This window comes from Microcaecilia unicolor, chromosome 4 (assembly GCF_901765095.1).
Source record: "Microcaecilia unicolor chromosome 4, aMicUni1.1, whole genome shotgun sequence".
Taxonomy (NCBI): Eukaryota; Metazoa; Chordata; class Amphibia; order Gymnophiona; family Siphonopidae; genus Microcaecilia; species Microcaecilia unicolor.
In genome coordinates this window covers 366,475,364-366,501,721 of record NC_044034.1, presented here as the reverse complement: position 1 = coordinate 366,501,721, position 26,358 = coordinate 366,475,364, and the positions used below count along the sequence as shown (strand labels likewise).

General features: G+C 45.8%; 1 protein-coding gene across 1 annotated transcript in view; it reads right to left on the bottom strand.

Moving 5' to 3' along the window:
* Positions 1-19,715, bottom strand: part of CFAP47 (cilia and flagella associated protein 47) — a 1,083,264-nt gene extending 1,063,549 nt beyond the window's left edge. Inside the window, 3 exon segments of the mRNA XM_030202357.1 lie at positions 10,107-10,222; positions 15,134-15,285; positions 19,560-19,715. Of these exon segments, the coding sequence (XP_030058217.1) occupies positions 10,107-10,222; positions 15,134-15,285; positions 19,560-19,715 (424 nt within the window).
* Between the last annotated feature and the right edge of the window lie 6,643 nt (positions 19,716-26,358).

Here is a 26,358-nt window from a genome sequence, read left to right as displayed (position 1 = left end):
TAAGCAGAAGATGGACCAGCCATCATATAACAATAGCCAGGTTTAGGATGCATGTGTACCAGTCACCTGAGAAATTCATAGTCTGAAGACTGGCCACTGTTTGAAGCAGGATACTGGGCTAGATAGATCACTGATACGACCCAGTATGGTTGTTCTTATGTCCAAGGACTGTCACTTTGGAGGCTGGGCTAGATGATAGCGGGTGTGGCACAAAAACAAGGAGAATCCTGGGAGCTGTGGATGAAAGCTCATGGTCCCAGCAGAAGGAAAGGACACCTCCACTGAACAGATGGTATGTTTAAAAACAAGTTCATTTACAGTATGGTTTGAGGGTATAAGAGTACAACCCTTGAACCTAAAGCTTAGGAAATGTTTTTGTTTGTTCTATAAAATGCTGGGGGGGGGGGCGGGGAGTGGGTCTTTTATCATTGTAACCATGTTGAACGGTTTGGAATTGTTTGATTGCAACTTTACTCAAGAAACAGATTTGATAATAAAAGGGATTGAATAAAAATGCTAATGTATTCATCTATATGTCAAACAATGAGAGTTTCTTAGATATGAAAATGCATGGTTATGGCAAAAATATTAAAGAAATGTGATCAAATTTTAAACAGGAAATAAATAAAAACAAGTTCATATTTTAATGGTTGTAAAAAATTCTGCTGTTTCCACATATTTAACCCACATACAGATGTTTTTGAAGCCCCAGGATACATTATTTCACATAGAGAAACTCCAAATGGTTCTTGTACCTTAGGCACAGAAGGATCATGAACCTTCTGGGTGGACGAGCAGGATGAGTCAGCCACACATAAGTGATATCATCTGACAGCACCATGGACAGATCAACTCTCCTAGAGCATGACAAACCTAGAAGGCTTGTCTGAGCATGTTAGACACCCCCCCACCCCCCCTTTCAAAGTGCCCATCTAATTCTTCAGTCTCTTCTACCTGCTCTGCCAGGCAGATGGATCTGCCTGTTCTCCTGATTTTCCATGTTCTTCTCTCCTTTACATTCCTTGTAATAAAGACAAGAACAGTTCCTCTAACCATGCCCAACCTCAGGTATGCTCCAAAACACCTCTCAGTATGCAGTAATCGGCACAGAATCTTTGGCATGGCAAAGCCTGTTTTGCACAGACCTCAGCTCACCAACACTGTGTGGCATACCGAGCCACCAGCACAGACTCTTGATGGCTCCGCACAGCATTCCTATGCAGCTTAAGAAGAGCCTGTGTGTCCTGTTTGTCTGTCCTAATTAGATTGTAAGCTCTGTCGAGCAGGGACTGTCTCTTCATGTTCAAGTGTACAGCGCTGCGTACGTCTAGTAGCGCTATAGAAATGATAAGTAGTAGTAGTCTTTGGGATTCCGGAAATCTTGCTACTCTTTGTCCTTATCCCTTATCTGGCCTGTTTGTCTGTTCTGATTAGATTGTAAGCTCTATTGAGCAGGGACTGTCTCTTCATGTTCAAGTGTACAGTGCTGCGTACATCTAGTAGCGCTATAGAAATGATAAGTAGTAGTAGTAGTAGTCTTTGGGATTCTGGAATCTTGCTACTCTTTGGGATTCCGGAATCTTGCTACTCTTTGTCCATATCCCTTATTTGTCCTGTTTGTCTGTCCTGATTAGAATGTAAGCTCTGTCGAGCAGGGACTGTCTCTTCATGTTCAAGTGTACAGTGCTGCGTACATCTAGTAGCGCTATAGAAATGATAAGTAGTAGTAGTAGTCTTTGGGATTCTGGAATCTTGCTACTCTTTGGGATTCCAGAATCTTGCTACTCTTTGTCCATATCCCTTATTTGTCCTGTTAGTCTGTCCTGATTAGAATGTAAGCTCTGTCGAGCAGGGACTGTCTCTTCATGTTCAAGTGTACAGCGCTGCGTACGTCTAGTAGCGCTGCGTATGTCTAGTAGTGCTACAGAAATGATAAGTAGTAGTAGTAGTAGTAGATGAAGACCACAACTACATGCACTGCTGAAACCAGACCTATGCTAGTGTCTCTGCTTTGAGGTGCAGTGGTGCTTCCTTCCATCGGTCTGTGGGCGCCTAAGGCCCTAAGGCCAGGGATAACCTGAGCTGTCCACCTGCTGTCGACCCATGCCTGAAGTGGTCCAACAGCAATTCGCAGTCCCTCTGTGCTGTTAAACACTCTTCACATAGCCCTGTTGTGCAGATGCTGGATGTTGTTGCTCAGCAGGGGTATTGCTGTTCCTGAACTGGAGGTTGCTGATACCCAACAGTTATGTCTGCCTTCCACCAGCAATGCTCCCCACTCTAATGTTTATATTGTGCTCCTCCTCTCTCCACTGCGAAAGCAGTTGGCACCAACTCTGCCACAAACCACTAGTGAAAAATGAAGCACTACGGCAATCCGTAACAGCACCATGTTTCCATCTGGTGTCAGTGATAGCACAGTGCAAAGAAGCATGATATGCTGATAAAGGCAACGGCACTGTAAGTTGTTGAACTGCATCACCTCATTTAAAGGTGTTTATCGAATGTGTGCACCATGGCAGTGTCCAAAAAAGACATTTGCAGCAGGCCAATAAGACAAAGCAAACATGCCACAAAAGCCAGGGTGCCAAGCCTCTTGAGGACTGCTAATCCAAATGTGAAGACTTATCTACAGGGAGGATTCCCAGCAGGTAGAAAGCAGTGGGATGACTGATTCAGTGGCTTTATTGGCACTCCTACATTCTTTGATGAGCCTGAAGTCTCATTACCTGTTCCACCTGCAGCACTTTCTTCTTACAGCAGATCAGGATTGTTCCATGGCTGAGATTCATCCAGGGCCATTTGGATCCATCCTTGCATCTCCCAGCCCTGCTCTCTCTGGCTCATACTCGGGCCTCTGTCAGCAGCACCTCCAATTCCGCTTTCTATTTTTAGGAGCCAACTCTTCAGAATCAATCAGGTGCTAATGTTATACAAACTAACCCTCAACTAGACAACAGTGGAAGAATTTGTTCAGAGCCAGCATCTATGCCCATTTATCTACCTCCTGTGACAACAGCTCTCAGCACCAACATGAGTTTTTCCACCTTTTGCTAACTTGGCAAAACTACCACTTTTGTCACTTATGCCTCGTCACTTTCTAGTCCTCTTCCTCATGATTGGTCTCTAATTAATTTCAGTCTACTCAGCATGGGAGATAGACAAGACACCTCCCCTAACCAAGATGCTAAGGTCTTGCATTGTCAGAATCAACCAGCAGGTTGTGTCGTACATCTATTGCAATGGTAGCTGCCCTCATACATAATCATAAAAAACCCCACATCTGTGCATTAAAAGCAACCCCTACTTTGGCTATCGCCACTGTGAGGAATACAGGGACAGGGAAGGAGAAGAGGTCAGGTGGGAAAGGTATAAGGCTCGGCGAAAAGAAGGGGAGCCCGCCTACAGGCAAGGGAGAACTCGTTTCCTCACTGAAAGGGACCAGCCAACCTGGGAGGATAGGGAAGTTCTGTCCCCGAGGTACACAAGTCGGGGTAAAAACTACCCCTCTCATCAGCTCTTGAAGGAGACATACATTAAGAACTCAGACCGCAATTCTCAGAGAGACCTGAAGGGGGCCCATCACAGGGTTAGGGACTTCCCTTCCCAAGAGGGAGCTCTAGGAAAGGAGTGGAGGAGTGGCCTAGTGGTTAGGGTGGTGGACTTTGGTCCTGGGGAACTGAGGAAGTGAGTTTGATTCCCACTTCAGGCACAGGCAGCTCCTTATGACTCTGGGCAAGCCACTTAACCCTCCACTGCCCAATGTAAGCCGCATTGAGCCTGCCATGAGTGGGAAAGCGCGGGGTACAAATGTAACAACAACAAAAAAACTGAAGGTAGCTCGCAATATCAGGACCTGAACGGGGAGGGGAAGGAGGATGGGAACCAAGATAATCAGGGGAATGGAGACCAGCTGGGGAACAGGTGGGGGGAAGAGCCCATGGAGTGGCAAGGGGTGGAGAAAAGGGAGAAAGGGGAATCAGAGGAACTGATGGAGATTGCAGCTCTGGCAAAATCACGGGGGAAGGAATCTGGAAGGGAAGTAATTGCATGGTGTGAAGGTTTGGTGAGAAAAGGAAAGCGATGCTTATTGTAGAGTTTTTGCTTTCACTAGGGTCAAGGAGGGTGGTGGTCAAGCGTGGAAACTGATGGGGAAAGGGTGGGACCCTAGAACTCTCCTTGGGGGGGGGCATTTCTTATGTTTTGAACTGCTGTGCTTTAAAACTGCAGTGCTACGGTTTGGTCGGCAGATGCGAGAGTTTTTAGAAGGGGATGCCGCGGGTCAAATTTTGATATCGTGGTTTCATGGAGAGCTGCACAAGAGGGAACAAAGGAGGGATTTGCAAGTAGTAGCAGATTGGTGGAGTGGGGAGGTGGGTAGAAGGGTTTCTGCAAAGTTGTTACCGACCTCTCTACAGAGTGATATGCAATTGGTACATAGCGCGGAATTGCAGGAATGCCACTTTCGGACAGTGCATAGGGCATATTTTTCTCAGAGGCAGGCTTTTCATGCTGGGGTATTGGAATCACCAGGCTGCAACAAATGCAGAAGGGAGGAGGTAACGTTTTTCCATGGAATGTGGGAGTGTAGGTACATATCTAAGTTCTGGTCAGCAATAGCTCAATTTCTCCAAGAAGTGTTAGGACGAACAGTGAGGTTATCATTTGAGAGGATGATGTTCAGTACGCCTGGCCTGTGGCAAGAGGGAACGAGAGGCGAGAAGTTGTTCTTGGGGAAATCCTGCTTTTTGGGGAAGAAATGCATTCTCCTTTGTTGGACTCAGGATCATACCCCCTCCTTCTGGCACTGGAGGAATAAGCTGCATGAACTGATGACATGGGAATCTAGGGGAACAAGGTTGTCCCCTGGAAGGCAGCGGAGGTTCCTTGCAATTTGGGAAGCTTATTTGACCAAACTATTGCCATGGGCATGTAGTCAAGTCTTGAATAGACTCCCATGGGAAGGTTAGGAAAGTGGAGAGCGAGGAAGGGGCATTGCATCGTTAGGGGGAGGTAAGGGGGGAGGGGTGTGAGGAGCGGTTAGGATTAGTAGGGGGCGGAATTAAGCTGCTCAAAAGGGGTACAAGCTACTGAGATTGTTTTGACTGGATTGTTTCGGGCTAAAATAGGGGTGAGGGAAGGTATAAAGGGGGAGGGATTTGGGGAGGGGGAAAATGCGGGATAATTTGTGAGGAAGGCTTGCCTTTTATTACTCTGTTCTGAGTATTATGTTATGCTGATTTGAGGTGTTTATAATGGGTTAATGCATACAAAGAAGGCTGATGTATGTTGCCATTTCTCAATAAAATGTTAAGTATAATATCATATAGGGTGGGGGGAGGGGTTAAAAATGGTTAAAAGGTTGATGACCGTAGATATACTCACTTGTTTCACATGTATTCTCATATTGAATAGTTTATTCCTGTAATTTTGGAGTATATGCATTGGCTTGTCATCAATAAAACTGTTATAAATTAAAACTGCAGTGCTTTTTGCCATGCTATGGTTTGAACTGCTGTGCTTTTTGCAATGTTATGGTTTGAACTACTGTGCTTTAAACTGCAGTGCTTTTTGCCATGCTATGGTTTGAACTGCTGTGCTTTTTGCCATGCTATGGTTTGAACTGCTGTGCTTTAAACTGCTGTGCTTTTTGCCATGCTATGGTTTGAACTGCTGTGCTTTAAAACTGCAGTGCTTTTTGCCATGCTATGGTTTGAACTGCTGTGCTTTAAACTGCAGTGCTTTTTGCCATGCTATGGTTTGAACTGCTGTGCTTTAAAACTGCTGTGCTTTTTGCCATGCTATGGTTTGAACTGCTGTGCTTTTTGCCATGCTATGGTTTGAACTGCTGTGCTTTAAACCTGCAGTGCTTTTTGCCATGCTATGGTTTGAACTGCTGTGCTTTTTGCAATGTTATGGTTTGAACTACTGTGCTTTAAACCTGCAGTGCTTTTTGCCATGCTATGGTTTGAACTGCTGTGCTTTTTGCAATGTTATGGTTTGAACTACTGTGCTTTAAACTGCAGTGCTTTTTGCCATGCTATGTATGGTTTGAACTGCTGTGCTTTAAACTGCAGTGCTTTTTGCCATGCTATGGTTTGAACTGCTGTGCTTTAAACCTGCAGTGCTTTTTGCCATGCTATGGTTTGAACTGCTTTGCTTTTTGCCATGCTATGGTTTGAACTGCTGTGCTTTAAAACTGCAGTGCTTTTTGCCATGCTATGTTTTGGGTTGCTGTACGTTAATCTGCAGTGCTTTTGTTTGAAATACTATGTTTCAAAGTGCTGCGCTACTGAACGGCTAGGTTTTTGAACGGAGATGTCTGAACAGGGGGAGGGTTTTAAAACTGTGGTGCCTGAAAACGGATATGTATTAAAACTACGATACTTGTGCACTATCGTGCTGTGGAGAACAGTTCAATTTTTTTTTTGTCTCCCTTTTGAACTACCTGATTCTGAGGCAGTGGTTTTGGTGGCCCTACCTGGGGGGAGCGGGGAGCGACCACCTAGAGGATTACAACCCTTTTCTTGGCCATGGTGAGTTGCAGTGAGGGACCAAGGTGAGCCTGTGGAGGACCAGAGCTCGTGCGAGAGTGCAGGTGGAAAGAAGCCTTCCGTGGAGGAGAGCCTTTACACCACAGACTTAAGGAACTCAGCAATTCCTTATTTCACCTCCAGGCTACCCTAGTGCTTCCCCTACCCTCTAAGCTGCCCAGGTGTTCAGCTACTGGTATTCTGATCTACTTCCGTTTTCCCCTCTTCATCTCCCAGACTGCAAGTCACTGACGTAAGCTAACTCCTTGTCAGTACAGGACTCTCACGGTCTGCTTTGTTCCTGTCAGCTCAAGACTCTCAGGGGCCATATCATTCAGATTCACCATTGACATGCCCCTCCAGAGCTCTCTGAGTGCCCCCTGGTGCCAAAAATAGATAAACACATGAATTCTTATAACGACACACTTCCTGGTGCCATGGCACTAGCACCCTACATATAGTAGAAGACTGGTCTTTTTTCTCTCAAAGCATATTTATTGGTCATAATACAAGAGGGATGTGCTGTTTCTAGGGGTTGGTGAACATATACCCTTCTGCCTGAAAGGTTTTCTCTCTCTCTGGCAAGAGCCTTCACTAATGCTATTAATTAAAAGAGCATATAAACATAGGCATTGCCCTACTGGGTCAGACCAAGGGTCCATCTAACACAGTATCCTTTTACAACAGTGGCCAATCCAGGTCACAAGTACCTGACAGAATCCTAAAGAGTAACAAGATTCCAGAATCCCAAAGAGTAGCAAGATTCCCATTCTCTATTTCTGTCAACAACACGCTCATTCTTCCTGTCTCGTCTGCTCGCAACCTTGGAGTCATCTTTGACTCCTCCCTCTAATTATTGTCTATTAGTGCTCATTATTGCTTAAGTGTTGTTAACAATACCGATTGCCTGTTAAGCTAATTAAGTTACACGTGCTGCTACTGAATATGCTCAGATTTCAGCGCAAAACGCTAGGTACACTATATAGAATCCAGGGGATAACTTACAAAACACTATCAGGCTTATTTTCGAAAGAGAAGGGCGCCCATCTTTCGACACAAATTGGGAGATGGGCGTTCTTCTCCCAGGGTCGCCCAAATCGGCATAATCGAAAGCCGATTTTGGGCGTCCTCAACTGCTTTCCGCCGCAGGGACGACCAAAGTTCCTGGGGGCCTGTCGGAAGCATAGCAAAGGCGGGACTGGGATGTGCTTAACACATGGGCGTCCTCGGCCAATAATGGAAAAAAGAAGGGCATCCTTGACGAGCACCTGGCAGACTTTACTTGGTCCATTTTTTCTTACGACCAAGCCTCAAAAAGGTGCCCGAACTGACCAGATGACCACCGGAGGGAATCAGGGATGACCTCCCCTTACTCCCTCAGTGGTCACTAACCCCCTCTATGCCAGCCTCAAATGTCATACCCAGCTCCCTGACAGCATTATGCACGTCCCTGGAGCAGTTTTAGTGGGTGCAGTGCACTTCAGGCAGGCGGACTCATGCCCATCCCCCCCTACCTGTTACACTTGTGGTGGTAAATGTGAGCCCTTCAAAACCCACCAGAAACCCACTGTACCCACATGTAGGTGCCCCCCTTAGGGATATGGTAGTGTTGTACAGTTGTGGGGAGTGGGTTTTGAGGGGGTAAGGGAGCAATGCACCTGGGAGTAATTTGTGAAGTTCTCAGCAGTGCCCCCTAGGGTGCCCGGTTGGTGTCCTGGCATGTCAGGGGGACCAGTGCACTACGAATGCTGGCTCCTCCCATGACCAAAGGGCTTGGATTTGGTCGTTTCTGAGATGGGCGTCCTCAGTTTCCATTATCGCCGAAAACCATGGACAACCATTTCTAAGGACAACCATCTCTAAGGTCGACCTATTATCGAAACAAAAGATGGACGCCCGCCTTATTTTGATAATACGGGTTTCCCCGCTCATTCGCCGGGACGTCCTGTGAGGACGTCCTCAGGAAAACTTGGGCGCCCCTTTAGATTATGCCCCTCCACGCGTTGCACGTGTATCTCTCAAATGTAGACAGGTTTACAGCAGCTCTATGGCTGTCCTAAGCACTCACATCTAAATACATAAACGCATATATTACAGGTACACTAGTATTCTGCAGATGCCAAATAGGTTCCCCTTTACAAATTTACCCTCATAACAGGATCTGGTTCATGTTTTTGAACATTGAATCATGTGCTAATTTGTCTTGACCCTGTGATTTAAATACACTGGATGTTAATTATATTACATTCCCCTACCACTTCCATCCTCCTTTCCTTGCCCATCTTACATATCCACACATAAACGACCACCTCATTACTTATGTTTAAATCTTTTTTATTCAAAAGAAACCAGCAAAATGCAATACAGCGTTGGTATTTTCTAACATATATAACTTGCTTTATCAAACCCCCTCCCCTCCCCCGCCTCCATTTGCCCTCCCCTACCTTCCCACCGCTGCCCCCCCCCCCCCCCGCACAGGAGTTGTAATCTGCAGGTGCAAGCAGTGACAGAGGCCAACACTCCCCTAGTTTAAGATTCTGCTCCTGGCTGCTGGTTGTAAAGTGTCCCAAAAGTTCGCCCACGTCTTCTGAAGATGTTCCCCTTCCTTAGAGGACATATCCTGGATTCCGCGTCTTTCCAATTTCAAAAGTTCTGTCATTTGGGTTCTCCATGCTCCCATGGATGGGCCTTTATTTTCTCACCAGTGCAACAATATGGTTCTCTTTCCCATCAGCATGGCTCTCCGCAAGAATGCGCAAAAGCCAGGAGGGACTGGGTGCGCATAGTTGAACTCCCCAAATAACATCAGAGGCTGTATCTTAATTGTATGGCCCCAGTACCGCTGTATCTCACCAAGCACCTCATTACTTATAATATCACAACTGCACCCACTCTATATCATTTGTTAACCTGTTTCACTATGTAAGACGCATTGAATCTGCTAGTGAGTGGGAAAGTGCGGGGTATAAATGTTACAAATAAATAAATAATTTATATAGTCCGCAACATCCATTGTCAGGTTCTGTGCCGATTACAAATTAATAGAGCTTGGATAGTACCAAAGAATTACATCTAAAATCCTAACAACTCACCTATTTCGAACATCACAAACAAGATTTCTTTCTCTGAAAATTACCATCAGTTTCAAAATGGGGTCCTATACAGATAACTAAGGCTTAGTTCTGGGTTAAAAAGATACTCCTGAAATAAGAAAGTTTTGACAGTCTTCCTAAAAACACTATAATTACGCAATAGCCTTATGGTAGCTGGCAAAGAATTCCAAGTTTTGATGCACTGAAACAAAATAGAATATAAAAAGTTTTCTGTGATCTAATTTTTAAAACTGATGGAAAAGATAACACTAAGGGTATCTAGAGTGTCCAACCAGTCCCTGACTCGCCAAGATTTTGGCAACTATTGTGCAAGACAACAAATGGTTAACATCAACTTTCTTTTCTGGCATTAAGCCATGACGTAAATATAAGATCTCTGTTCACTTGTCTCTGTCACTCAAAATCTAAATTCCACACTGCTTGCAATGTCTGATTGGGATAACGCACAATAAGCGCCTACCTGGACAAGATCCATGATTGGAAACACGAATCTCTCTAGAGATAACTGTATTGCTTGCAGTAACTATGCCAAAATCAACTTCACAGTCAATCTCCAAAAGACAGCATGGAGCAAATCTAAAACAAAAAAAAGAATATTTCAATTATTTAAACTCCAAAGCCATTTCTTACCACTTTAGTTTTGTGAGATAAAGCATTTTCCAGCAGTCCGTTGTATTTTCACCCCCCCCCCCCCCCCAACCTAATGAATAGGTCTTCTGGGCACCTTGGAAACAGCGGAATGAATCATGGAGATGGTAACAATAGAAAACAGAGAGATGTGGAGAGTGAGATGGATGCAGAAGTGGAAGAGAAACCTAAGGAATGTAGAACCCACCACCTCTTTCTGATCTCCCAATGTCAGCAGATACACCACTGCTCAGTCATTTTTGAAACTGGTCACTATTCAGAGTGGACCCTGGATCTTTGCCTACAGCATTGACATGGCCAGGAGCAGAGACTACACATATTCAGCAGACTGCTAAAACCTGTCATTTCTTTCTCTATAATATCAGCAAAATTCGCCCTTTCCTTTCTGAGCACACTACCAGAACCCTCATCCACACTCTTATCACCTCTCGCTTAGACTATTGCAACTTGCTTCTCACAGGTCTCCCACTTAGCCATCTCTCTCCTCTTCAATCTGTTCAAAATTCTGCTGCACGACTAATATTCCACCAGTGTCGTTATGCTCATATTAGCCCTCTCCTCAAGTCACTTCACTGGCTCCCTATCCGTTTCCGCATACAGTTCAAACTCCTCTTATTGACCTATAAGTGCATTCACTCTGCAGCTCCTCAGTATCTCTCCACTCTCATCTCTCCCTACACTCCTCCCCGGGAACTCCATTAACTAGGTAAATCTCTCTTATCTGCACCCTTCTCCTCCACCGCTAACTCCAGACTCCATTCCTTTTCTTGCTGCACCACATGCCTGGAATAGACTTCCTGAGCCGGTACGTCAAGCTCCATCTCTGGCCATCTTCAAATCTAAGCTAAAAGCCCACCTTTTTGATGCTGCTTTTAAGTCCTAACCCTTATTCACTTGTTCAGAACCCTTATTTTATCATCCTCACTTTAATATTCCCTTATCTCTTGTTTGTCCTGTTTGTCTGTCCTAATTAGATTGTAAGCTCTGTCAAGCAGGGACTGTCTCTTCATGTTCAAGTGTACAGCGCTGCATACGTCTAGTAGCGCTTTAGAAATGATAAGTAGTAGTAAGTAGTAGTAGACTACATAGGCGATATTGGGGGGTAAGGAGAGAGGAGGAAGCACGGGGTAGAGAAAAGAAGAAAAGGGTGCCCCTTGCACTCAACCCCAGGCACACACCTGCCCCTAGACTAAACAAATACACCTCAATACTCCATAATACACAAACCTTCCTCATTGCTCCTACAACACGTTTACACACATACACTTCCTTATACCCCCATAATTTAATTTAATTCAGCACACATTTATATTCCGCTCAGCCAGTCAGTTCAGGGAGGATTACAAAAGAAAAATAAACAATTCAAACAATATACAGTATTAAATCATTCTACTCAATACTCCCCACATCCCTCTTGCAGCCCTCTCATACCCCCTCCCATACTCCCAACACACCCGCACCCCCTCAATCGCACATACACCCACAGTCCCCCACACAAACCCTTACATACTCAAACTCCACATCCCCACACACCTTCCACAATTCCATAAACTCCCTACCAACTGCACACACACTCACACATGCATATAAATGTCCTATTCCCCCCCCAGATATGCCAGCAGCAGACACACCTGATATATATCACCCCACATACAAACACACCCACACACCCTTACCGCCTTACTGAGACACCCTTCACCGCAAGCCTCCCTACCGAGTCATTCACAGAGATTAATCTACCAGGAGAGGAAAGAGAAATGTGCCATTATGGCATATTTTAAGTATGCTTCATATATAAACTGTTGCGCAGATGTTTTTTGTTTGTTTTTTTTTGTCTTAATAAAGTTTCTTTAAATTGCTTTAACAAGCTATAGCAGATTTTGATTGGCTGTTGCAGAATTGGCATCCTTGTAAATTCCAGGCATGATTTTGAAACTGTTACGCCGAGATAATGCCGATCTAATATGACAGGTACGATATACGCCAGGTTCTGTCCATATTTTTTTTACTTTTGTGGACTCACAATGTATTTTGTTTTTCAGATGGCACACGGGCACAAGAAGGAAGCACTGCGGTTCCCTTGAAAAAGCCGGAGGGTGAAACGGGTCCCCAATGGGAGCGCTGTATTAACTAAGTGTCTGATGTTAAGTGCCTGAAATGAGAAGTCTTGTTCTTTTAAATGCAAAATTAATTAAAAATTTTAAAAATTTCAGTAAAATTCAAGCAAGATAATAGAAATATGGAGGTTTATCTGACCTGGGATTAAGCAAGCTGCCCATTGAGTGCTAGAATTGTCTGTGCTTTTACATAAGTACATAAGTATTGTCATACTGGGAAAGATCAAAGGTCCATCAAGCCCAGCATCCTGTTTCCAACTGTGGCCAATCCAGGTCACAAATACCTGGCAAGATCCCAAAGAGTAGCAACATTCCATGTAGAACCCCAAAGAGTGGCAAGATTCTAGAATTCTAAAGAATAACAAGGTTCCATGCAGAGTTTCAAAGTGTAGCAACATTCCATGTAGAACCCCAAAGACTAGCAAGATTCCATTCAGAATCCCAAGTACATAAGTGTTGCCATACTAGGACAGACCGAAGGTCCATCAAGCCCAGCATCCTGTTTCCAACTGTGGCCAATCCAGGTCACAAATACCTGGCAAGATCCCAAAGAGTAGCAACATTCCATGTAGAACCCCAAAGAGTGGCAAGATTCCATTCAGAATCCCAAGTACATAAGTGTTGCCATACTAGGACAGACCGAAGGTCCATCAAGCCCAGCATCCTGTTTCCAACTGTGGCCAATCCAGGTCACAAATACCTGGCAAGATCCCAAAAATGTACAAAACATTTTATACTGCTTATCCCAGAAATAGTGGATTTTCCCCAAGTCCAGGTGATGCACATTGCAAAGAATAATCTGAATCATAGTTACCTGATGCTAGGGTCCACCTTGAGGGTCAGCACTCAGGAAAAAGATCTGGGTGTCTTTGTAGATAGCACACTGAAATCTGCTCAGTGTTCGGCAGCAGTCAAAAAAGCAAACAGGATGCTAGGAATTATTAGGAAAGGGATGGTGAATAAGACTGAAAATATGCCTTTGTATTGCTCCATTGTGCATCTGCACTTCAGTAATGCATTTAGTTCTGGTCTCCGTATCTCAAAAAAGATATAGCGGAATTAGAAAATGTTCAAAGAAAAGCGACCAAAATGATAAAGCAAATGGAACTCCTCTTGTATGAGGAAAAGCTAAAGAGGTCAGGGCTCTTCAGCTTGGAAAAGAGAGCTGAGAGGAAGTATGATTGAGGTCTACAAAATCCTGAGTGGTGTAGAACGAGTAGAAGTAAATTGATTTTTTACTTGTTCCAAAAGTACAGTGACTAGGGGACACTTGAAGTTACATGGAAATACTTTTAAAATAAATAGGAGGAAATACTTTTTCACTCAAATAGTTAAGCCGGATGATGTGGTAACAGCGGTTAGTGTATCTGGGTTTAAAATAGGTTTGGACAAATTCCTGGAGGAAAAGTCCATATTCTGCTATTGAGATAGACACGGGAAGCAACTGCTTGTCCTGGGACTTGTAGTACAGAGTGTTGCCACAATTTGGGTTTCTGCCAGGCACTTGTGATCTGGCTTGGCCACTGTTTGGAAACAGGATACTGGGCTAGATGAACCATTGGTCTGACCCAGTATGGCTACTCTTATGTTCCAACATAATGAAAGCACTTACCACTAACTTTTCCCTTTTCAGAGCAATTTTTTACCACTGCTTTTGACTCCTAACCACTACTCACTTGCCCTGTCCTTTAACCTCTCTTATTTATTCCCTTACCCTTAAGTTCTGTCTGTTTACCTGTCTTACCTAGATTGTAAGCTCTTTGAGCAGGGACTGTCTCTTTTTGTGTATGGTGTACAGCGCTGCGTATGCCTTGTAGCGCTACAGAAATTATAAATAGTAGTAGTAGTAAATAGTAGAGATGATGATGATTGTAGAGATTATGTATGTGCTTATCTTTTTATTAACAAACCAAAATTATTTTGATTGAAAACACATTGAATATCCGGGTTTAATGCCAGCGGCGGACAGCAATAAGGCTGCCCGCCTCCGGCAGAATATCAGGCCCATCAAACATATAAACGGCGAGTGACCGAACTCACTCACAAATGCACAGTACAGACTTCCCTCTCTGTCCCAACCCCGCGTCAATACGTGATGACGGGGGGCGGGACAGAGGGAAACTGCGCGCCCCCCCCCCCCCCGAGGTCGCCGCTGCCGCCACCCCTCCACCCGGCCCAGGCCCTCTGATCGCAATTAATTCAACTTACATCGCCGCAGCACGCAGATCAGCTGAGCTCCGGTCGGCCTTCCTTCCCTGCCTGTGTCCCGCCCTCGCCGAAGGCACGTCACACGAGGGCGGGACACAGGCAGAGAAGGAAAGCCAGGCCGACGGGAGCTCAGCTGATCTGCGTGCTGCGGCGATGTAAGTTGAATTAATAGCGAACAGAGGGCCCGGGCCAGGTGGAGGGGTGGCGGCGGCGACGACTCCGGTGGGGGGTACCGGTAGCGGCGACCTCGGGGGAGACCTTGGAAAACCCCCATTCCAATAGTAGCCCATTTTAACGGGATCAACGGCTAGTGATAACATAAATAAAACATAACATTCCCTTTCAAACCAGGACTATCTACATTAATAATTTAAATAATGGAACCCCAAACCTGTACAAAAATAGAAAATAGACTCTGTTCACTCTGCAGCCTAAGAGCCTGGCAGTATACATGTGTCAACAATGAAGTGTCAGCCCCCTGGTAGCACAAATAATATACTTTCAATTGCATTACCCTATTAGAGGAATAGGAAAAATGTTGTCATCCACAAAAATGATCAATTTATTTTCAACATCCTCATTACTTGAAGGATAATATTCCACCGTAGCTGTCAACTGAAGCCCTGGAGCAATGGGTTTCTCCGGATTTGTCACAATTACTTTGAACTGCAAGTGAAAACAAAATTATTTAAACAATGTTTGTTTCTAGCTCACAGATGTGCATAACAATAGCCAGCAGGTGTCACTATTTGCTTGCAAAAAGAAGAATACATAGCCCTCCTTTTAAAAAGCAGTGGCACCGATTAGAGTGAACTGAATGTAAAGAAGCCCATTCAATTCCCAAACTAATCGATACCACCGCATTGTAAAAGGAGCCCACTGTTTGGAAAAAAAAATCTTACAACTTGTACTAGAGATCAGATCTCTCTTTCATATGTATATGCTATAAACTACCATATGAATTACTTTACTCCACATACTAGGCCAGATTCTATAAATTACGCCTTAAAAATATCGCCGAAAAGCCACGCGCTTACCACGATTCTATAAACTACACCTAAAGTTAGGCATAGTTTATAGAATATGTTTCGCAGCTGTTCTTGCAACTAAAATTTAGGCACACCTGTTGAAGCCACCTAAAACCAGGCCTAAATAACAGCACCTAAGTCAGGTGCAGATCGAGTGTGTTCTATAATAGTGCACATCAGGGCTGCCGAGAGACTGGGCTGGGCCTGGGGCAAGGCCGCCCCCGTGGTCCCGCCCCGCCCCCAGTTTGTCGTCGTCGCCGCCACCCTCCATCCACCATCTGGCTGGGCCCCCCTGAATTCAAATCATAGCATCTCACCTCGACCTCGCTCCGTGTGAAAGAAGCGCAGCAGTGGCAGTCTGCAGATCGCCTCCTTTCGGGCCTTCCCTCCCTGTGTCCCGCCCTCAGGGGGGCCCGGCCCGGCCCGGTGGTGGACTGAGGGGGCGGGTGGAGGGGACTGCGGTGCCAGGCCCCCCTTGGAGGCCCGGGCACGGGGAATTTTGTCCCCCCTGCCTCCCCCTCTCGGCGGCCCTGGTGCACACAGGAGCCCTTTTACTAAGGCACGCCAAAAAATGGCCTGCGCTGGTGTAGGCGTGTGTTTTGGATGCACGCAGGTCCATTTTTCAGTGCGCCTGGAAAAAAGGCCTTTTTTTTTTAATGTGGCCGAAAAGGGACATGCAGCAAACTTAAAACCAGTGTGCATCCATTTTTGGCCTGAGACCTTACCCGCCACCCATTGACTTAGCAGTAAGGTCTCACGCGCTAACCGGGTGGTAATCATCAGGGTGAGTAAACTGCCGATTACCACCGGGTAAACGCCACGTGGTAGAAAATATTTTCTACCCCGTATTTTGGACATGCATCAAAAATGGAAATACCGCCCAGTCTGTTATAATTCATTTTATCTTCTAAAGTTTTTATATACAACTTAAATAGTGATTGTTTCTGATAACATATAGCAAAAACTATCATACTACCATGGAAAATACATCTATCTGTTTTAAGCTATGAAATTCTGCCTACTCAGCTACTTCACATACCTTGAATGTCAAGTAAAAGAAATAAGACACAACAAGAAAAGCTGCACCATGTTTGGACTTCGCTGAGAAAATCAGGGATGAGGTCCTGCCATTTATAAGTGGCACTGGGGTCAATAATCAGGAAGATACTACCTGGCCAGGGCCTGGGTAAATCTCTCTTATCTGTACCCTTCTCTTCCACTGCCAACTCCAGACTCTGTTCCTTTTATCTTGCTGCATCATATGCCTGGAACAGACTTTCCGAGTCAGTACGTCAAGCTCCAGTTCTGACCATCTTCAAATCTAGGCTAAACGCCCATCTTTTTAGGCTGCTTTTAACTCCTAACCCCTATTCACTTGTTCAGTACCTATGTTTTATCATTCCCCCCTTAGTAATTCCCTTATCACTTATTTGTCCTGGTTGGATTGTAAGCTCTATCGAGCAGGGACTGTCTCTTCATGTTCAAGTGTACAGCACTGCATACATCTAGTGGCACTATAGAAATAAGTAAAAGTAGTACTAGTAGTGATATTCTATGACCCATTCATTTACGCGGACGATGTCACAATATACATCCCGTTCAAACATGATCTAACAGAAATCACCAAGGAAATCAAACTCGGCTTGAACATCATGAACTCATGGGCGAATGCATTTCAACTAAAACTCAACACAGAAAAAATATCCCAGACAGCTTGAAAATTCTCGAAGTTACAATTGACCGAAACCTCACACTAGACAGCCAAGTGAAATCTACAACAAAGAAAATGTTCCACTCAATGTGGAAACTCAAACGCGTGAAACCTTTCTTCCCGAGGGAAACATTTCATAACCTGGTACGAACTATGATACTAAGCCATGTAGACTACCGCAATGGAATCTATGCGGGATGCAAAGAACAAATCATAACGAAACTTCAAACCACCCAAAATACGGCAGCTAGGCTTATATTTGGAAAAACGCGGTTTGAAAGCACCAAACCCCTCTGAGAACAACTGCACTGGCTCCCAATCAAAGAATGAATCACATTCAAAATCTGCACTATGGTTCATAAAATTATCTATGGCGCAGCCCCGGGATACATGACAGACCTCATAGCCCTACCACCTAGAAACACAATAGGATCAACACGAACATACCTAAATCTCCACTACCCAAGCTGCAAAGGACTCAAATACAAATCAAAATGCATCCAGCTTCTCCTACATAAGCACACAACTATGGAACACATTACCTAAGGCTGTGAAAACAACATATGGCCACCTAAACTTCCAGAAATTACTAAAAACCAACCTGTTCAAAAAGGTATACCCCACCGACCCAACTTAAATGCTTGAAAAACTGCAGCACAATGAAACCAAAGCTAGTACTGGACATAAATTAACACTTCCCCTCTACGATTCCCTAATGTGTCTGTCACACATGAACTTTATTCTACCACTACATCACTTTGTATTTGTTCATACCGGAATTGGCAATTGCCTTTACGGTACCATGTAAGCCACAATGAGCCTGCAATTAGGTGGGAAAATGTGGGATACAAATGTAACAAATAAATAAAGACATATAACTGGAGAGTGCCACAGATTTTCATATGGAAAAGGGGGTTAATAGAGAGTTTTAGACAATGTGGAAAATCTTGAAGAATGAGGTAGGATGATGTTTTATGGGATATTTGTGTGTGATATGTTAAATTTTGTTATTTTATGATGGAACGCGCTTTGATTGTTTGGACAAGGTCCTTGAGGGAAAGTCCATAGTCTGCTATTGAGACAGACACGGGGAATCACCTGCTTGCCCTGGGATTGGTAACATGGCATGTTGCCATGATTTGGGTTTCTACCAGGTACTTGTGACCTGGCTTGGCCACTGTTGGAAACAGGATACTGTGCTAGATGGACCGTTGGTCTGACCCAGTATGGCTACTCTTATGTTATGTTCTTATGACCTGCACATATACTAATAAAATTACCCCCTTAAAAAAGATTCACAGAAAGGTGATCCAGTAATTTCTGATCCCAAAGGTGAAGATGGAGTGGAGGAGTGGCCTAGTGGTTAGGGTGGTGGACTTTGGTCCTGAGGAACTGAGTTGGATTCCCACTTCAGGCACAGGCAGCTCCTTGTGACTCTGGGCAAGTCACTTAACCCTCCATTGCCCCATGTAAGCCGCATTGAGCCTGCCATGAGTGGGAAAGCGCGGGGTACAAATGTAACAACAAAAAAAAAGGGGGGACTTGATATATAGCCTTTCTGAGGTTTTTGAAACTACTACATTGAAAGCGGTTTACATATATTCAGGTACTTATTTTGTACCAGGGGCAATGGAGGGTTAAGTGACTTGCTCAGAGTCACAAGGAGCTGCAGTGGGAATCAAACCACCCAGTTCCCCAGGATCAAAGTCCACTGGGCTATTGAAGGTGCAGACACCCTACCTGTTCTAGGAGCAGATCAGAAGAACCATTAGATTGTCAGGCAGCGCTATTACTACTCGACAGCAACAACAATTTTGAACTGAAAGACTGTGAAAACATATAGCTAAAGAATCCAACTAAGCCACCTCTTCCAAGAAAGGTAGTCAGCTGCGCTACATCCAGGGGCAGCAGGAGCCCGATGATGACGTCGCAGATGACATCACAATACCGGTGACGCCATAATACTGCTGGACACGTCAGGCGGCCGCAGCTATATAAAGCCCTGGACCGTCCTTCGTAGCTGCTTTTCAGTTAGGGCGGCAAACAGGCTGGTGGAGGCATCGGCACCAACGGAAGTACCTGAGAGGAGACCGGACGGACGACCTTTCAATGAAGAGGGGCTATTGAGAGGGCATTTTTTTTATTATTATTTTAATTTTAGGCACTGAGGAAAGCTGGGTCCTCCTGACCCCGTTACTCACCTGCTTGCAAGGGGGCCCGAAAATGGCAATCTTCCTACCGTAGTTGCTCGTGTTCTTGACGGTGAAGTTCTGTCGGTACATGGAGCCCACCTCCGCGTCATCGAAGTGCAGGACCGGGGGCGAGACCCTGACCCCGGCCAGGTCCATCTGCTCCATAGCTCCTGCCCGGCCGCTCCGTCTTGACTGAGGAGTCCCGGGCGCTTCGCTTCGGCGGTGGCGGCAGCGCGTGGGTAGCGGTTGCCCAGCAACTGCTGAAGCGGAAAAGCTGACCGAGATGCGGAAAGCTGATTGGTGTAGCGCACAGACACGTGATTGGTAGGGGGCGGAGAAGACGTCAGTCACCCATGTGATCAAGGCGATTTCTGCAGCAGGTTCAGCGTGGCTCTGTTGACTTTCTAATCTTGATAGGGGGGGGGGGTGGTCACTGTGCTTTCAACGTCAGACCGCTATTAGAGATAGATAGATCCCCCTTCAATCTGTCCAAAATTCCGCCGCAGGTCTCATCTACCGTGTGAACCGATACTCTCATATCACCCCTCTCCTCAAGTCGCTTCACTGGCTCCCGATCCGCTACCGTATACAGTTCAAGCTTCTCCTATTGACCTTCAAGTGCACTCAATCTGCAGCCCCCCTTTACCTCTCTACCCTCCTCTCCCCGTACGTTCCTACCCGTAACCTCCGCTCTCAGGACAAATCACTACTATCTGTACCCTTCTCTACCACCGCTAACTCTAGACTCCGCCCTTTCTGCCTCACATCACCTTATACCTGGAACCGACTTCCCGAGCCCATACGTCATGCGCCCTCCCTGCCCATCTTTAAGTCCTTACTCAAAGCCCATCTCTTCTCCCTTGCTTTTGGCGCCTAACAGGGGCGTATCTGGACTCGGGCGGTAGGGGGGGCCAGAGCCAGAGGGAGGGGGCACATTTTAGCCCCCCCCCCCCCGGCACTACCGATCCCCCCCCCCCCGCCATTTCCGGACCCCCCCTCGCCACCAATGACACCCTCCCCCGCTGCTGTCACTTACCTTTTCTGGCGGGGGACCCCAACCCCCCGCCAGCCGAGGTCCTCTCTTCCATGCAGGCTGCGCCGCTGCAAGTTTCAACGCTTCCTGGTCTTCTGAGTCTGACGTCCTGCACGTACAACGCGCAGGACGTCAGACTGAATTCCAAATTCTGAGTCTGACGTTCTGCACGTTGTACGTGCAGGACGTCAGACTCAGAAGAACAGGAAGCGTTGAAACTTGCATCCTGCACGGACGAGAGGACTTCGGCTGGCGGGGGCTTGGGGTCCCCCGCCAGCAAAGATCGGCGACAGGTTGGTGGCGGGCGGGAGGGAGGGGGAGGTGGAGAGGGTCTGTGGTAGGGGGGTCCAGGGCGAAATCTGCGGGGGCCCAGGCCCCTGTGGCCCCACGCAGATACGCCCCTGGCGCCTAACCACCTTCCCCATTCATGATACCTACACTGACTACATAGTTTTTACCTTTAGATTGTAAGCTCTCTTGAGCAGGGACTGTCCTTCCCCATGTTTAAACTTGTACAGCGCTGCGTAACCCTGGCAGCGCTATAGAAATGCTAAGTAGTAGTAGTAGTAGTAGATGCAGCTCCAGAAAGCTGATCTATCACGGTCTGCAAATTTAGCTTGGAGCCTTGGCTTCCTTGCCTCTGAGCCTGCTGCTGTAAAGATTAAGCTACACTTTAGCTCCCAGCGGAGCCCAATGCACAGAACTCGAAAAACACCGTCGGAATTAGACCAATGCTCCACACTAACAGCATGCAAATTATTAGTTTTGAGCATTGGTTGGTAAAGGGGTCTGAATGTGCCTGGTTCAGCTCTTGTATGTATATGTATAGTAATGATGATTAGTCGTCGTGCCCCCCCCCCCCCGCAACTAAAGCGCCAATGGTCCAGCATACCCCCCCCACACACACACACACAATTCACCCGGTGGGCACAGAGGCAGGAGGGAGTAGGCCTTCCTGGCTGAAAGCCACATTGGCCACACACATTTAGACTGGCTAAACCCAGTGTAAATGAAACGCCTGGTTGCTTTCATCATTTCCCTTTTATTGGACTAACTTTATTTTATTTTTGATTAGGGGTGGGTTTGGTGAGAGCTGAGTGGGTGAGAGACAGGGAGACATTACATGCTGTGAAAATGGCAGATACAAATCAAGGTAAGGTATACACAAAAAGTACCACATTAGTTTCTTCTTGGGCAGACTGGATGGACCCTGCAGGTCTTTTTCTGCCGTCATCTACTATGTTACTAACTATTTTTTTCCCCCATTGCTAGTCTCTTTGGTGAGTGAATCCTCCATAATTTAACTTGCTTGTCTTAGTCCTGGAGCTTCTATAACTAAATCTAAATCTCCAAAAAATAGCTCTATGGGATATTTTTCAACAAATGATACCTCATATAGCTCTATATAATATCCATAAATCTTCTGATGTAACAAAATAATTTATAAAAAGGAGGAGAAAAAGCCTCACATGATAAGGGAACACTCCGTCGTTGGTAAACCAGCATTAGGAAGGTCCCTTAAATCATCATGGGCAAAAACCTCCTTCCTCCTTTCATTATTTCTAAAGTATGGCTACTGCTCAATATACTTAAACGAATGAACCGTCTATATTTTTAATCAACGGATCATATGACACACGACACTGTTGAGTGTTCCCTTATAATGTGAGGCTTTTTCTCCTTTTTTTTTTTTAATTATTTTGTTACATCAGAAGATTTATGGATAGCTTCTATAACATACCATTTTTGGCCAATATAGAACGTAGGGCTAGATGCACTAAAGTTAACGAGCCAGCAACGTGGTTTTTAAACTGGTTCTAGCCAGTTTAACGTGCAAGTAGTAGACCAGGACATGCACAAAAGGGCATTGTCCTGTCACGGTAGCAGCTAACGAAAACGGAATGCAGATGAGGGGGAGGAGGATGACCCAATATTGATACCCGACGATGACGATTGTGCACCTTCCTGCAGCGGAGTTTCCAGGCTGTAAGAGCCCGGTGAGTACTGTGCTTGGAGGGGGTGGGTGTGGGTAGCCTGACTGACCATTGGGTGAGACAGTTCCATTTTCATCTGTTTTCAGTGTAGTTCTAACTGTTCCATCCTACTTTCAGTTTCAGTGTTCCTGTGCCTGTTCCTGCCTTGGTGATGGACAGTGATGGTCCTGTTCCTGTCCCTCTGGGCCTGCCTTTGTGTTCCTGCTACTGTTTCTGTTCCTATTCCTGGCCATCAGCAGGAACATCAGGGCAGTTCCAGGAACAGGAAGATTGGGGCAGGCCTCAGTGTGTACTCTGTTCCTGGGCCTGCCTCAGTGTGTATTCTGTTCCTGGGCCTGCCTCAGTCAGCATTGCGGCTTGTGTTTACAGGTGCTCTGCTTCTATTTTTTTTTTTTTTTCAGGTGCTCTGTTCCTGCCTCAGTCGGCATCCTGTTCCTGTTGCCTCAGCATTTCCTGTCAGGATCTTCTTGATACTTAAGCTAAGTTCTTACTTAAATTAATCCACTCAAAAATGTAATTTGAAAAGTATATACATATATTCTCGAGTTCCTCATGAATATACATGATTTTCTCATGAATATGCACGATTTTTAATGAATATGCACGATTCCTCAGGAATATTAACTTTGGGCTCCTTTTGGCCACAGATTGGGCTGGAAAGTTTTTTGCAATCTGACAGCATCACTAGCCTTGCCCAGTTTCAATAGCAAGGTCTCCAAGGCCTCATTAGCTTATCAAGGAAACTCAGCCCCAGTAACCCACCACATTAATTGCCTGCTGAAGAGCTCCTTAGCCTGGAGAGGGCTGTTAAAGAATTCTAGGGCCTCTGAAAATAGTCCCGCTATACCTCTACTATCTCAGTAATAGGAACATGAGTTGTCCCATCACTTGCTTTCATTTTGATGCCTTTTTTGCCAAACCTTGGCGACTTGAACCAAAAGCATAGGCTTGTTTCCAAATCTGTGAAACTTGTAGTTCCTATGTAGCAAAGACGTTGGACCCGCTTGAGAATTTAGAGTAACTTGAGTAGCCAAAAAAATGTTCCCTAGGGGGGTAGATGGATGAGTACTACTTCTACTACTACTATTTAGCATTTCTATAGCGCTACAAGGCGTACGCAGCACTGCACAGACATAGAAGAAAGACAGTCCCTGCTCAAAGAGCTTACAATCTAATAGACAAAAAATAAAGTAATCAACCCAGGCCAGATGTGACCCCTGCTGATCAGGCTGGGGTCTCACACAGAGCTTTTGCCTATTCAGTTTCCACAGCTACACACATGGACAGGAAAATGTCCAAATGTTTGGAAAACATTTTTCCTTGGAACTGGTGCAGGTACTAGTGGCTGGCAAGGTGGATCATGGTTTTTCCTGCAGCCTCCCAGGAGCCTGCGTGTCAGGCTTTCTTTGGAGCAACTGCTAGAACAACCTGAAAGGGATGTTGACAAGAAGTACCCCCTTGCCCTTAAAGTCAGGGTCCTGAAAAAGATAGGAGGGGAACCGCCACAAGTGAGTTTGCTGATAAAAGGATCCAAAATCAGAGAGTGATCTGAAATTTTCCCCCAGACCAATCTCAGATGTTCTGACAGCCGAGAAGCAATGGGTGCAGATCAGGATGTAGTCTAGCTGGGCTTCCGATGGAAAGAAAGCATGAGATAAACATAGGAATTATGATCCCATGAATTTACACAATACAGCTAGCAAAATATACTTGTAGAACAAAGCAGGAAAAGTCTGGTTTGACCTTTAAAAGCTCATAGTCAAGCCCTAGTTCATACTACTGATTTTGGAGCATGGTTCAATAGCTCATTCTTAAATCTGTAAGCTTTTGTAATTCTATATATGAGGGCCTGCCAAAAGGTACTTAAGCCTCTTCAAATACAAAACTTTGCTGCTTGTTTAATTACTGGAAGCAAGAAATTTGATCTTATTACGCCCATTCTTGCTATTTACATTGGCTTCTAAAAGGAATGAAATCAAACTTCCATGGCAACATTTTCACAAGTGCTCCCAGTTTCATGCACAGAACCCAAGAAGCAGACTGAGCTTCATAAATGTGTGAATGACATAATGTTACACAGAGAAGGGATTTAGATTTGTTAGGAGCTGGGCAACATTGTAGGAAAGATGGGAGCCACCTTAACTGGGGTACACAAATCAAGCATGCATGGGGACTGCTGCTTAGATGACCTGAGGGCAGTGGTAGAGGATATCAGCTGGTGTGGCCAGGGCCGTAGCCAGACGCCCAAGATGGGTGGGCAGAAGAACTCTGCCCTGTCCTACAAGTGATTTGGTCTCTCTCGCTCTCTCTCGCTTGCATGCCATATGGTCTCTCAAACATCCCCCCTCCCCCGCATACCTTTTAAATAGATTTTCACTGGCAGTGAGAAGCAACTAATACACACTTCTCATGTTGGCCCCACAGCCTTCCTTGATGCAACTTCCTGTTTCCACATAGGTGGAAATACATGAGAGAAGGCTGTGGGTCCGTTGCGAGCAGTATGTATCAGTTGCTTCTCGCTGCTGTTTACAAGGTACGCAGGAGGGACAGCTGTTGGGAGTTTTCAGCTGGTGGGGCTTGGGGATCCCTGCCAGCCACATCATAGGTGTGCTGCTACCCACCCAGGCCCACCCTTGGCTACTCCACTGGGTGTGGCATGGAGAAATCCCCACCAGCAATACCAATGATGTGCACTGCTGCTGGATAGGCCCAAACCCAAAGTGGGTGGCCCTTGCCCACTTGTGGCTATGCCAGTGATTTTGAGTAAGGTTGAAAATACAATCAAAAGTAGCCTAGGTATATATCTTTTATTTTTTAGATAGCTTTTTTATTACCGAGAGCCCCACAGTATAATAGCTGTCAAATCAAGAACAGATATACTACTGATTGTAAGCTCTATTGAGCAGGGACTGTCTCTCTGTGTCAGGTGTTCAGTGCTGTGTGCATCTGGTAGCGCTATACAAATGCTAATAACTTTCTGATAACTTAAAATTAGTGAATTCAAGCACTAGTTCATTATCTTCCACATATTCAATTCTTCCACAACTGTCGTGTTCTCGAGGACCTTGGCATTCTGTCAGGCTTCTTCCCCGGGAACCCTGGGTACGTGAGTCCTTGGACCACGGCCAAGGAGCAGCAGTGGCAGGCAAGATCACCTTCGGAGCAGAGAAGAGACAAGGCTGGACTGGAACCCCGGACAGGAGTCCTGCACTGGAACACTCTGAACTGGAATGCACCGGACCAGAACCTCACTGGAGTAGGCTTCACCTAAGCTGCCTTTCCCCGAGGGTTGAGCCCTCAGGTTCGAGCAGCCGGTAGGGCTTACAGGAAAACCAGAACTGGAACCAGCAACAGGAACAACCGTAGTCAGGATCCAGCAGTGCTCCCAGGTACCTAGGCTAACGTGAGACAGGCAGGCAGGGAATGTCCGGGTTCTGGCAAAAGTAGGGTTACCATCTGGCTCCAGAAAAAGGAGGACGGATTGAGCCAGCCGGGTTTTACTTCCAGAAAAGGAGGACGGATTGAGCCAGCCGGGTTTTACTTCCATTGAAAGCAATGGAAGTAAAACCCGGCTGGCTCAATCCGTCCTCCTTTTTCTGGAGCCAGATGGTAACCCTAGCCAAAAGTCCGAGACAGGTGGCTGGCAGAGAATAACTGAGTATAGGCAATAGGCAGAGACAGGCGTGGTCAGGTTCAAAGCAGGAGTCTCTGGGCAGGTGGCTAGCAGAGCAGTAGATAGGTACAGGCAAGGGTCAGAACCAATAGCAAGACTAGGGCTGGA